Source organism: Orbicella franksi, chromosome 13, assembly GCF_964199315.1.
Source record: "Orbicella franksi chromosome 13, jaOrbFran1.1, whole genome shotgun sequence".
NCBI classification, from domain to species: Eukaryota; Metazoa; Cnidaria; class Anthozoa; order Scleractinia; family Merulinidae; genus Orbicella; species Orbicella franksi.
In genome coordinates, this window is record NC_138157.1 from 14211533 (window position 1) to 14226020 (window position 14488).

Sequence of the window (14488 nt, forward strand, 5' to 3'; positions counted from 1 at the left end):
ACCTATGACGTCATCACTTTCCTCATTTGCATAATACAAAAACGTAAATATCTCTAGAACGAAAAAAGATATTCTAAAAAGGGAAACGTCATTCTTCTTTACTTTGATAAGCCTTTCAACTAAGCAGCAATTAATTTTTACTTCATAGGCACTTTAATGGAGTTGATTAAAATTATAAACAAAGGCGTTCCTGTCACAAAGATAACATAGGAATTTTGCGGAAGATTTGGAGTCCACGAGTAAACCTGAGCAACACCGCAGATCTTAGAAAATTAAATTAATGGACACAGGAAATATTAAATTTTACGACACTATGATTTTTTTATTTAACCAAAAGAAAGAGGAGTGGAAATTGAGACCTGTTGAGTTTGAAATGTCTTGAACTGGTTTAATGTTTCTGAACGATTGCGATGGATCAATTTTCTAACATGACATTTATCCTCATAAATCTAACTTAAAATGGAAAATGGCTTACCTTAAATCATTTTCAATAGGTCCACTTATCTACGGAGTACTGCCTTCTGTTTTTTTAGGAAGAAAGCGCGTGGAATCACATGTTTGTGCTACACGATGTGGCGCGACCTGCGGCTTTCGAGTTGCGATTCGATACGATGCTCGTTGTTGACATTATCTCTAACTGGTGTGAGAAATTTGAAAAAAATGACAAGCAATAACTATGTAAAACAAGTGTGAGAAGGAAGGAAGTAAGTATATCGAAGGATACCCTGTCTGTGTTCTCGTACGGTTGTGAGCTACGTGTACGTTCATAGTCTAAAGAGCAGCGATACTGAAAAAAATACTTACGATACTAACGATAGCATCCTGCGAATGTAGTGAAATGATTTCGTTACTGATCGAACACAGATTAATCGTCTGCTAAAAACGAAAGAAAAGCGAAAATTAATCTTCCGTAAATGAAAAATAAGGAGCGCCAAGGCTGTATAGAAAAATCGAAAAGGCAAAAAAGGATAACAATCCATTAAAGAAAGCAGCTTTACAAAATTTATAACCCCTCTCCCCGCCCCCCCTTGGATGAGATGTCACCTCATCTAGGACTGCTCAAGGCACTTTTGCCGGTCGCGTCAACTCTACGGCGTAAATATAATCAACAACCTCCATTTAGGACGAAAATAAACACGCAAATTTCTCGGTGGGCATTGTTTGTTCCGTGATACGAAACTGCGCATGTGAACTTCGAGCAAAAGAAAATATCCAGATGCCCAAATGCTACAAAATGTTTGAGAATAAATATCGCAGTTTCCGCCAGGCATTACATCTGAAAGTTTGCCTCATGCTCTCCCATAGCGGTTCTCTGATATTAGGTACAATTTTCACCAATGTCTTTAAATCGCGTACCAAATGGTAATACGAAAGATATAACCTGTTTACAGCTTTTAAACTCCCTCAAATTTAAATATAAGTGCTTTTAACTCGAGCTCAGCGACCTTCAATTTCATTGGGCGGCAATTCCTTAAGGGGCACACAACGGATCTGTTCCTTGAAATATATGTTCCCTTGCTGATATCCTGATTGTCTTGCTGACTGAGCAACTCACGGCTACTCACTAAGTAATCCAACCCTAAGGAGGAAACTTGGGATTTCCCGTGTGTTGTAATTACTCGCTGGTTAAATTTATTTTAATTTTTTCTGTCAACCTCCCGTAATGTCCCAAATTCACTTTTAGGAGAGGACAAGGAAGCAACCTGAGTGAAGTCGCCGAGATAAGGGTAGGAAGCCGAGGAAAGGGAACAGCGTGTTCACTTGAAGAAAATCTGATTTTCAACCACCACGTCACACAACAGGCTCACATCCTACAGGGGGTACTATTAAATGCGTAGCCCCTGTCCCCATTTGGCAATCCCGGAAGCCTAGTGGGCTCCATTGCAAATTTTGATCAAGCCGCAATGAGAGAAGGAAGCATAAAAACTCTTGAACGCAGACAAATATTCTCTATGACATGTACAGCAAGAAGAGTGAAACTGAAAAAAAATCAATAACAAATAACCCGGAAATGGCTAAAAAAGTTAAAATGAAACTTGATAAAATTCAGCCCTTGCTTATACAGCGGCTTCATTACTTTAAGTAGGGTAGATAAATTTGTCATATCTACATAAGATCACAGTCTCGCTGTTTAAACAAAAGAATAAGTAGATGAAAAAATTTCAAAAAAATAGGTAGATGAAAACAAAATTAGATTCAAATAAAGCTACATTCGCCTCCAGAAGTGTCTGCCAATTGTTTCTTTGTTTTGTTTGCATGACAAAAGTGATAATACTTCCACCAGAAACTGTCATTATAATTTTTACTGGTAAAGCTTCGGCTTTTTATAAAAGTGGGGAAAAAGCAAAAAATTGCAATGGAGCTTTGAACCACAGCTGGTTCTTAGAAAAGTGGCGAAAAAACAGCATCGAAAAAATGTCACTTCCTTTGCTTATTATCATGGTTATGATGTCATGGTTGGCTACTTCTGAAGAATGTCAAAATAAATTATAGAGTTGTTTGGAATGGTAGAGATAACCTGTAGGTAAAGGATTAATTTCGGCCACTATCAAATACAAAAGTTATGTTAAGTAAACTTGGCTGGGCAATTCCCAAGGACTAGAGAGTAGAAACCAAACCCTAATAATGTTCAAAATTATCAACGGAGTGACACCTGTCTATTAAAATGACATTTCCCACGTAAATAGTGGAGTTCTTGACCGTAATTAACTGACCTTCTAATAAAAGCAAAAATCTAATTCACAGGTTTCTTGTCACAATATGCTTGCTTTAAAATTAAACCTACGGAGTCAATAATGAGCTTATAATGATTGAAAACATGTCTGGTTTGAGACCCGACGACAACGATCGTGGTTTGTCACGAAACATGAGCAGCGCGCTGACGTTTTTCCGAAATTTGCGATGCCATTCTTCTGTGTATACACTTTGTTAACAAACTGTCCCTAACCAATCACATAACTTGTTGGGTAATGTGACCCGAGTGATTGCTACAGGTTTAATATAGCGATTGCTGTAAACACCTGTCATGATTCCATTCTTGTTCCACAAAGAACTACATATGCGGTTGTTGAAAGGTTAGAGGGTATAGTTGTGGGTTTTTTTGCATTATTAACACTAAATTGTGCATGAGGTTAGTCGGAAAATGAGGAAGGAGTAAAGTGAGCTTCACAATTTTTCACCGCATAGGTTTGGCTACTGATTTCATACACCGAGCAGTTTAGAAAATGAGGAACCTGATCCAATCGCGTTTCGTAGGCCTTCTCAAGTTAATGTTCCTCGCTGCCATTTCATCGTCGGACGGATTTGCAGGTAACTTTAAGCGTGTGTTCTTCTTTTAGTGTGCATGTACTTCCATTCTACCAGATGTCTTTGTTGAAGCCATTTGAAGGGTGTGAGAAGGAGAAGCGAGATGGGAGACATTGGATTGAATTTGATCTAAATTTGTGATAATCAATTATTATTCTTGGATTAAGTTTCGATAAGTTAATGCGAGTTCAGTTGTATAATATTAAATAACATTTCCGTATTATTTTCACAGAACAGAAAAACAATAATATCTTCCATTAAATGACAAATTCCTGCAAGAAAAATATTTTTTTTTTCGATTTGGTAAACTAAATGTAGTTTCTCAGTTTGTATAGTTTTAACTTCATATGCTAATAAATCATTAATTGTTTTTTCAAAACAAGTTGGACGTAGGGTGAGGCAGTCCTTAATTTATTCCAACGTGTAACCTAAACTATGCCCAGGATTTTACGAGCAAAAGTGGTTGTACAAAATCAAAATAGACCATTCTCTATCGAAATAATCAACAATTTTCAGTTTTCAATCTCGTCGTTACGAACGATGATGCTGTGTTTTGAAACCCCAAGTGTGCGCTTCGAGTGGCCAGAGATGAGTGTACCTTGAGAGAAGTTGAATCTGTCAACATGGTGTGCTCTTGAGACTGCATCATGGTTTAATACTGTGAACAAACGTTTTGGGATGTTTGTTTATTTTTATTAATTCGTTTTTACCAATTTTGTTGACTCTCCACACCGACAGAACGAGATATTCCTGCGGTAATTGTATTTGGACATTTTAGTATTATTCTATTGTTGTTTCACTGGCTAATCAAATCGTTGTTCTGAAAAGTCGGCCATCTGTCATTTAAGGTAATTCCTCTGAAATAAAAGTGACAATAGATTTCTGTTCAAACTTTGTCCACTGAATATTTGTCATATGATAACTTCAATTTTGAAATAAAAAAGGGGGGTGCCCATGCTCATTAAGGAGCAGTGAGGCATTGAAAATGCCCCATTTTGGCATTATTTAATGCTTATTTTAAGAACGCATTCCCAGTAATTGTAACATCTTTGTAAGCCCGGACTCATAAGAACACGCATTAAACTATAGTCAATACATTGTGTCGGACACAAATAAACGTTTAAGTTTGATTCAGACAGAAAGCTAAATCCTTGATTAAAAATTTGAGCCGAATTTCTTGACGTAGTTACCGACTGCAAAATAGAAAAGACCACAGTGTATCTGTTATTTTTCTTATTTATTCAATTTTCAGCAATAGAAATTAGATCAGACTTTTCTCACGCAAAGCTTATGATTAGTTGATTACAACGACTGGAAAAAAAAATTGGGGTGCCCATGCTCGTTGGTGAGCTAGAGCCATTTTTCAACTGGCAGAGCTCAAGGCAAATCCGTCATGTTTTCAATATGCACGTGCACAAGCGCGCGCTAATGACGCCATAAATTATGCGCAGTAAGGATGCGCAATGCAAATGTGAGGAATGACCTTAATATGTTGCTGACGAAGAGGTTACTATCTGATTGGACCGCATTACAGTCGATAGTTTCTAAGCCTTTCAATAGCAATTTGAAAAAAAATTTCTCACCAACAACTTTACACTCATGTTATATGAAGGCTGCCCCTAATCAAAATTTAGTCAACTTCTGTTGCAGAAAAATTTTACGGCAACTCCGTTTGAATACGTTGAATTGTATATTGTACATTACGACCTTGATCAAATTCATTATTCAAGTTTTTCTAATATATATATATATATATTTTTTCAATTACCGCTTGAAATCTAAGGATCTCACTGAGGAACTGAAGCGAACTTGCCGGTTTCGATTCCCTGAAGATCGACTGTGTAACATTACGGTCATATGCAAATTTGGAGGCAAGCGACTCTATACAGTGAGGAAACGACAACCACTTCAAATCGCATACCGCACGCATGATTGATCCTTGACATGTTAATGGTCTTTTAGGCAATGGGAATTTTCCGTTTCTGACGAAACTGAGAATTCAGTTTCTCAAAAGAAGACCAGAGACTATATTTATTTCTTTCCTCAGCCCCACTCCCTTGCGTGTTGGCTCGTTCATATCCCACGCGCCGGGTTAATATTTTGCTAAGCTTGCAATCGCGACGAACGCAGACAAAATTGAGGGTTTCTGGACAGACGGTTTCTTTTTTTAATTTGTATTTGGGTCTTAGACATGAAAAGGATACTGCTTTTTCACGACGACACACAAATCCCGATACAAATAGGTTATAATGCGTGCGCTGCTTTGATAAAGCTTAACTTGCTGTCATACTTCAGTATACGAAATTGAAAATTTAGTGGGTAAGTGACATTGTTCGTGACTGAGGTCTCGTGCTTTGAGTCTGTTTATTAAATGGTTTCCTCACTTTTGTTGTAAGGCGCTATCTCCATTGGCCGAAAATCTGCTATTATAGTCATTACGCAGATTGAGAAATAATCACTATGGACTTAAAAAAATTATGAAAAGAAACACCTGGAAAGGTTCCTATGACAGATCTATAACTTTAAAGATGGGACGATCGACAGAGGTTATTCACTGTGCAGATGAAATATCGACCTTATTCACCAAAAGCTCCTTTGTCGAGTGAGGATGAAATATAGAAGAAAACTGATTTGGTATTGAACAACTATGGCACCAGCTAGTACTTCCTTCACGAACCAAACACCAGATAAAACACAGAAGAAATGAAGAAATTGCGTTTGACACTTCTTGTCAAGCTTACGTTCCTTGTTGTTATTTCATTAACTGACGGATTAGCAGGTAAAGTCAGTTTATTTTTAATCTCGACATACTCGTGTTACTTTACCCTAAAGAGACTTTTGCTGGAGCCTTGCAAGTTTGTCAAAATGGGAAGTGTCAATGATAGCAGAAGAAATTTTTTTAAAACAGGTCAAAAGTTACCTAGTTCACAAATCAGTTTACTCAAAAAGAATGGCTGGTCTAGAGCCACTTGAAGCTCATGAATACTTCAGATTATTTCTGTTAACGGTTTTCTTTCGCAAAGCCGCCGTACTGTTCTCCACGTACACTAAAGCTAATTTCAGCATGTAACAAATGTTTATTCCTTGTCGTTTAACTTTAATTTCACCACCAAATTACAAATTCATTTCGCAATGAAAATTTACTTGAACCAATATTGTTGATATTGATACAGTCCGCGATCTGCGCTTTTACGCTCAGTGCTCGGTTTCTTCCTTGAAGGATTCAATCTCGTTTCTTGGATTTTGTAATTAGTTGGAAAGTGTGTCTATTTACCATTTTCTTGGTCGTAGTGCCTCATTACGTATTTCTCGTTATGTATTCAGTTGCATGGCAAAGATTTAAACGAAACACTCTTTGTCTATTTTTTCAATAAGATTACAAGGTCCTCAAAGTTATTAGGTTAACAATTCCACTATTTAAATTAAATCGAGCCTATTTAGAAGCAAACAAGATCGGTCAATTAAAATTTAACGATAATTACAATTTCCATTCGCGAATTAAGCCCCTCAGCCAGATAAGTTAAGATACAGAAAAGACTCAACGCCCGACAGGAGTTTTTACGCTTTGTTTCCAACACCGTGCGAATGTAAGAGTTTTACACTTTGTGAAAGCATATGTTCTTTGCATTGTATGATTTACATTCATTGTTTAAAGAAACATGTACTAAAATGAGATATATCCCATTGGGGGTATGTCTTATGTCTTATTTATATTTCAAATGCTCAGATTCCATCAATTCATTAAATGAACCTTGTCTCAGGTTACATTAATTTTGAATATCTACAACCAATAACAAAATTAATGGCATCGTTGTAAAATATAGTTATGACTGTGACATATTTTAATTTGAACTTCCTAGCACTTTTTTCATGGATCTTAGATGTTGAAAATATCGCTTTCGATCATCATGACAAAATATTAATTTGAGTTAAAAAAACTAATTTAAAACTATTACGAAAAACTTGGAAAATGAAAATAGACAAAAGTTATGCTTGCTCGTCAAATCCTAACTATATGATTGATTTCCAGAATTAGACGATTGGTTCCGATTCAAAATTCAGGTAAAATGAGTGTCAATTGAACTTCTAGTGTCCAGTCCCCTCTATATCACTCGGTCGCTAGTTTTGGCTGTTTATTTACCCCTAAAGTCGGTGGCTAGTGGTAGATATTTATTTAATATCGCCTAAATATCTTTCTGGAAGATAAATTCGCAAAATGTCTCTAAATATTAAGAAAAACCCTCAAAATATATCTTAGTTTGAACCGATTTTAATCACTCAGGCGAAAAATTTTCCAAAATTTCTTACAGTACTAAAATTCAGGCGCCTCGATGCTTCCAGCATTCTCCATTTTGGAGATTTGCGGCTTTAGTGCTGTTAGTGGTACACAGTTTTCAAGGGGGAAATCGCTGAACTGGGTTGTTTCTGGCATAGAACTGAGCATAGTTTCAAGAAATAGCGAGGGAAACACAGAGCTAAGCGAAAAAAAACTATTAATATTTCTAAATAGCTCTAAATTCTCTTTAAATATTTTCCAAACATCTCGGAAAATTCTAACTACATATCCCAAAAAATATTGGGATATTAGTGGAAATGCCTATGTTCTGAATAAACCAGAGAGAACAAAAAGCGAACAAACAAACAAGGAAGTTGATACATAAAAGAAATTTAAGCTTAACCCTTTACAAGCGTAAATGTTACCTTTAAACTTGTTACCTGAGATAAAATGTTTTTTGTTCATTGTGACGTCACCTAGCGTCAAAACATCCGCCATCTTGGATTTCGCTATTATTTCGGGAAGTCAGTAAATAGCGTAACTTTATGGAAAACTGAACTAGTTCACAATAAAAATTGACAAGTGGAATGCTGTTCAAGAAAACTGGTAAAAAGAAAAATAATTCGGTCAAGAAAGACGCAATTTGGTTTGGGCGGCATGTCAAAAAGCAGCTGCTATGGCAACGTAAAGTGACATGCAAATGGAAAGTCATCTCCATAGTTCAATTTTCGCGCCGAAATTAGTAAATCTACGTAGTTTCATGAGAATCAGTTGCAAATTCATAAAAATATCTGACGGGACTTGCAAGCATTGCCCCCTGGCATACATTTCTTAGCAAAAATTGGCAAGTTAGTTTCCAACGGACTCTAATGAAAGTTCGCTATTTCCTAAATTCGGCATGAGAAATCGAGTGGTGAGGCTTACTTTTTTTTTTGAACGAGAAAATCAGGAATGTGTGACATGGGTTAAAAGGTCTCTTAACCTCAAGAGTGCATGTATTTATTAACTTTATTTCGTTGCTTTTTGATTTGCAGCCAAAAATCCATGTCAGCTATGTTATTGTGTTGACTCGTGGGCCGGTGAATCTGTGACTTGCACTAACAGAAATCTTTCTACGGTTCCACGGGGTTTCCCAGCCACTTCTTATGTATTGTGAGTGTTATTTCAATAAAATGCTGTGTATCTTAGCTTGCCAGTGTAAGCAGAACGTTGAAAAAAGTCGATATTTTCTTTTGAAGGAAGCTGTATTTTTTGGATGGGTAGGATAAAACAGAAAAGATCTAAGATAGGATAGGATAGTAAAATAGGCCAGCAGCTGGTGATGACCTAAGTGATATCATATAAGAAAAAAATTGATAAAACACACGACTGCAGGAAGAGTCATTAAGTGTACAAAAAGTGACAGAAGATATATTCTCTCAGCCAAGGAAACACCTTTTTCTCCTTTAATGATACTAAGGAAATACCACTCGTCTTCCGATTGTTTTTCTTTTGCAGGCGTTTAGACAGAAATAACTTGACCAAAATTTCAAGAGGCGACTTTTGGAACTTGAGGAGAGTAACTGAGTTGTAAGTTCCAAATTTCAGAACAGATTTTACCCTTGCATACGTGCTATCATAACAAACATGTCAAAGGAAAATTTTGTAATTTATAATATATTTTTTAATTCATAATGTTTGCAAATAGACACACAAATTCTGATTGGTAGCACGAACCCTTCTATTTGAGGTTTCAAAATGATAATTTCGCGAGTCCGAGCCGTTTCAATCTTCGATTTCAAAATATTTCCAATTTTTATATTGCATCTACCCCTAAAGACCATAAGAGTTTTTTATTTAAGAAATAGAAAACATGTACCGTGTTTTCATCGAGTTATAGAAACGCCAGTGGAAGTTTGGGAGAACGAGAAATGCTGTGAGAACACGAGCCGCAGGCGAGTGTTCCTACAACTTTTTCGGCTTCTCCCAAACTTTCATGGGTGTTTCTATAACTCGATAGAAAAACGGTGAACATGTTTTCTATTTCTTTTAGAGAACACCGCGACAAATAATGGAAAACAACTTGTTTACTTAGATCATCAAAATGTAAATTCTTTTTGCACGCGCCATAATTACGTCAACAGCTCGTGCTAGTTCTGTTTCTATTGATTTTTAGTATAAATCTACTAGCGTTCTATCACGAACGCCGTTCTCTGATTGGCTACGCTACTCACTATCTATTTTGTTAGAGATAGTGAGTAGCGTAGTAGTGTGCGCTTGTTAACAGAATGACGGCCGCCTTTTTGCGTTTTCGAGGTGTCTGTGAAGAGTACTTAGATTAAGTTTTGAACGACTAGTAGCTTTAAACCATAACAATTAGATTATTCGCTCTCGATTTCTATGCGTGATAGTTGAATCGGGATGCGCCCTCGTCAACTATCACGCGATACAAATCTCCAGCTCATAATCTAATTGCTTAATAGAAACACGATTTTTAACCAGTCAGCGCGCGTATTTTCTAACGGCTGTTTTTTAAATTATAAATACTTTGTTCTTAAGTTGTGGGTTAATTTATATTTGCTAGGTGTTAAACCCTGTCCAAACGGAAAATGTTTGGTGTGCAAACACGATCAAACATCGTTTGGTGACCAAACATTTTCCGTTTGGACACCTTGTTAAATCGCATTTAATCGTATTTGATAAAATGTGGATGACAACGAACATTTGATCAATGATTGTAAAACACTTTGTCCGTTTGGACGGTGATCAAACATGCATGATACCATTTGGCCACTCAGTACGACATCAATTTGTTTGGCCACCAAACAATGTTTGATCGTATTTACTTGCCCAAAATTTCCCATTTGGACATGACTTTACACTGAATCATTCACGAGACCCACTTTGACTTTTTCCAGGTATTTGAATGAAAACAAAATACGTGACGTGGAGTCAGGGAGTTTTGGAAATCTGACCAACTTGAAGAAACTGTATGTGTTAGGCTTTTTTTTTTCTCTGACTATAAGATATAAGGATGAAAAATATTTTGCACCTTAAGCTAGCAAAATTGAATATAATTCTATCTAAGACACCCAAAACAGACGCTAGGAAAGCCGTTCAGTGAGTGACGACCTCGAGTTTGGGATTGGCCTAACTACATGTAGTACAATACCACACTCAGTGGGATTCAGAACAGTATAGATTGCTAACAGCTGTAATTCATGAGTAGTGTGAGTCTAACAATGGAGTGAAACTGCCTGGGCCTAATTAACACGGCCTATTTAACGCCAAATTCCTCATCACGGATAGTTATGGCACAAAATGATTTACAGTTAATTACATAAAAAAATATGAAATTATTGAAAACAAGATTTTACAGCAATTTGTGCAGTAAAAACTTCTAGAACCTTCTATTATTATCAAAATGTCAAGTCGTGGATGAAACAATGCTAAATAATATTTATCTTCAATCCATCCGTCAATCCATCCATCCATCCATCCATCCATCCATTGAGGTAAACTTATATATATATTTAAAAAAACCTTAGTTGTAATTATTTCACGGCTTTTGGGAAGAACGAAAGTACAATGTTTTGTAATTTTTTGATCAAAGTCACCGTGGTTAAATAAAGTTTTCTATCTATCCATCCATCCATCCATCCATCCATCGATAGATAGATAGATAGATAGATAGATAGATAGATAGAAAACTTTATTTAACCACGGTGACTTTGATCAAAAAATTACAAAATATTGCACTTTTTGTTCTTCCCAAAAGCCGTGAAATAATTACAACTAAGTTTTTTTAAATACATACATCAATATATTAAATATGAATACGTTAAGTATGTATAAACGAATCTTACAAGTTACGTGTTATGCTAAAAGTTGATAGAGAGATTGAGAGATTCTAATTTATGTTTAAGGTCGCTCCACCGAAATAGAACCTGCACTGAGATTTTTGTGAAACTTTGCCTATTGATTGTTTATATTATAGGAACTTACATTTTGAAATAAAAATGAGGGGTCCGCATGTTCGTTTAGGAGCAACAGCACCTTGTTTATACCCATATAAATCCTTATAATAGCACCATGATTGTAGTCACGTTTGCTTGCTAAATTCACGTTTCCGACGATTGCTTTTTGTTCTACTCTAAGAATTGGTCCATATTTATTTTACACAGAGAAATTTATTACTCAATTCGAAACAACAGAAAAAAAATGATAGGTCACCATACTCCACGTAGGGGCCAAACCACCCCCCAAATGTTTCGTCAGTTCTTGGGTATTTCACATTATTTCGCATTACTTAAAAAGTATTGACTCTTTCTACACCAAACTTGGCAGATGAGCAGGAGACCTATTGCCAATTACATTTACGTGAAAAATGTCAGTAAATGTCAAAGTTGTGACGTCACAGTGATGACGTCGTGTTTTTTGCCACTTTTCAAGTTTTTAATATGCATGTTTTTACAATGTGTTCGAAAGAGCACATCAAGGGGAGTTGAAACCTGAAAAAATTTTGTCCATATCACAAAAATTGAATGAAATATGGCATTTTTAAATATGAAAAATAACTCTGCAAAATAGGGGGTCCCCCCTTAACAAAAATTCCCAAATAGGAGCCGTAATTTTGTTCCAGCAAATGCAGCTATGTTGCACATGTGATGTGCCGGATGACTAAAGCAAAAATAAAGAAGAAAATCGGAATAAAAAATTATCCCTCTAGTGTTATCGCGTTAAAATTAGTTTTGTTACGTCATAACCTGTGACGTCACCCGTCTTTTTACTGTTAATACCATCCTAACAAAGCCGAAAATCAAATTTCTAAAACCATACGATTTTTGACAACATCAAGCTTTCTATTTTTCTAGATTATTAGCCTTCCTAGAATAAAACTGAAAAAAATAAACCAGAGAGACTGACTTAAGAAGGACAGTATAGATAAGCAAATTCCGGGGGGTACAACAAAAAATATTTAATTTACCATATCTCGAAAAATAATCAACATAGCAAAAAACCGTTTCCGGCATTTTACTCCTCAAGTCAAGGCCTTTCCAATGACTTAATCTTCACATCAGATTTTACAAACAATTATAGCACGTTTTAGTGACGTCATCAGTTATGACGTCATAATCTGACATTTTGTCACAACTTCCAAATTAAAATAAACTGGAGAACAAAGAAAGCTCATCTGCCAAACTTGGTTCAGAAATATATAAACCAAGCAGATATAGCCTTCATGAAACATTAGGGGGGTGGTTTGGCCCCTACGTGTCGTTTGCGAGAAAATAGCGATTTACCTCTATGGCGAGGTCCAGCTGTAAAGAAAAAGCCGCAATTTTTTTAATGCGCGCGCTAATCACGCGTGAAATTATGCGCAGTAGGGATGCGCAATGCAATATTAGGGAATAACCTTAAAAGCTCTCATGAGTTTTTCGTATTTCATTTCATCTGGTAATACATTCCAGATTTTTGCCCCAGTATAAGCAAAGCTGTTCCGGTAGTAATCAGTTTTAACTGCCGGTAGGGCTAGATTACGTCTTGAGATCCTAAGATTATAAACCGATCTCCCGATATTTCTCGTAAAAATATCTTCTAAATACGCTGAGGTCATACCTTTCATAATTTTTAACATCACAAGGGCTTTTTGTTTGTTTCTCTTCTCTTTAAGACTGGACCAGCCGAGTTTACTCAATAATTCGCTAGTATGCATTCGGTAATCGGCACCTGTGATTACTCGTGCAGCACGATTTTGTAATATTGTAAGTTTGTCAGTGAGTTGGTCACTAATGTCATCCCATACAACGCTACCGCAATCTAAATATGGTTCAACAATTGACTGGTAAACACTTATCAAGTTGGAAGTAGGAACAAATGGCTTGATCTTCTTTATGACTCCTATACCAGATGATACTTTTTTAGATACACTAACAATATGAGAGTCCCATGTCAAAAACTCGTCAATTTCCACATCAAGACATTTGCTACTATTTACCGTCTTTTAAGCGAGATTCCGTTTATGGAGAGATCAAGTTCTTGTGTAAGAGTCGCTAGTCTTTGTCTTGACCCTACTAGCATAAATTCTGTCTTTAAAACATTTAAAGTTTGTCTATTTGCTATCAGCCAATTTTGGTGAAACTGTAAATCCATATTCATCCATCCATCCCTCCCTCCCTCCCTCCCTCCCTCCCTCCCTTTCTCCCTCCCTCCATCCATTCATCCATCCATTCATCCATCCATCCATCCATTAATCAATCATTTATTTGCCCACGTATCGCCTAGCGAGTTAAAAGCTCGTTCAAAATACGTAAGTGCAGATATAAATGCTGTAGTAATGTTTTTATTGTAAGTGATACTTAGCTACTCGACTGAAGCATAGGCAGCACTCATTTGTGCACACTTAAGTACTTTACTTGCTTCTAATTACTTTTGACGAGTTTTGGGTTTAGGAGAAAATCCTTTTTGAAGTTTCGCGATCTTCATCGTGATCCGCAATTACTGATAATGGAAGTGATGTATTTTGCTCCGTCCATTTTAAGACATCGTGGCTCTGCTTAGACATTTATGGTTATGAATATGCTTTTAATTAATTTTACAACTTCCAGAAAAACTCATTACTTGAAGAACTCAAGGAAGTAAAGCCCTGATGTATCTTCTAGATATCTAAATCCACTTTTAGTTCAGGATTTTTATGTCAACTTGGGCGTTGTCTTTTCTTTACAGTTTCGTAGAACAGCTAAGAATTGAGTCATGATTTAACTGTGTTTATTTGATTAAACTTAGATTATTCACCGGTAAATAGTTTCTAGTAACATTTAGTGTTATTACTTACGTAGCTAAAGCTGTATTGAATGGTTTTAAGAATAAGTTTAGCCTTAGTGTAAAACTTTGGTTAGCAACAGAAATTGCATGATAACAATCTTT

The 14488-nt window shown here is 36.2% G+C and overlaps 2 protein-coding genes across 4 annotated transcripts in view; both read left to right on the forward strand.

The window, feature by feature from the left end:
• The first annotated feature begins 2982 nt into the window (after window positions 1-2982).
• LOC145465927 (leucine-rich repeat-containing protein 3-like) lies at window positions 2983-10770 on the forward strand. Of its 3 annotated transcripts, XM_081449697.1 has the most exons (5): window positions 2983-3074; window positions 3187-3309; window positions 8617-8734; window positions 9080-9151; window positions 10480-10770. In XM_081449697.1, the coding sequence occupies exons 2-5, from the start codon at window positions 3225-3227 to the stop codon at window positions 10616-10618; spliced, it is 414 nt and encodes a 137-aa protein (XP_081305823.1). In that variant the 5' UTR covers window positions 2983-3074; window positions 3187-3224; the 3' UTR covers window positions 10619-10770. The 3 variants fall into 3 exon arrangements, with proteins under 3 accessions (XP_081305823.1, XP_081305822.1, XP_081305824.1); XM_081449696.1 differs by having other exon boundaries at window positions 2983-3309; XM_081449698.1 differs by lacking the exon at window positions 10480-10770 and having other exon boundaries at window positions 2983-3309; window positions 9080-9501.
• A 2729-nt stretch (window positions 10771-13499) lies between these two features.
• LOC145465047 (uncharacterized) overlaps window positions 13500-14488 on the forward strand; it is a 9109-nt gene continuing 8120 nt past the window's right edge. Inside the window, exons 1-2 of the mRNA XM_081448850.1 lie at window positions 13500-13604; window positions 14348-14358. Of these exons, the coding sequence (XP_081304976.1) occupies window positions 13500-13604; window positions 14348-14358 (116 nt within the window). The remainder of the gene's footprint in view (window positions 13605-14347; window positions 14359-14488) is intronic.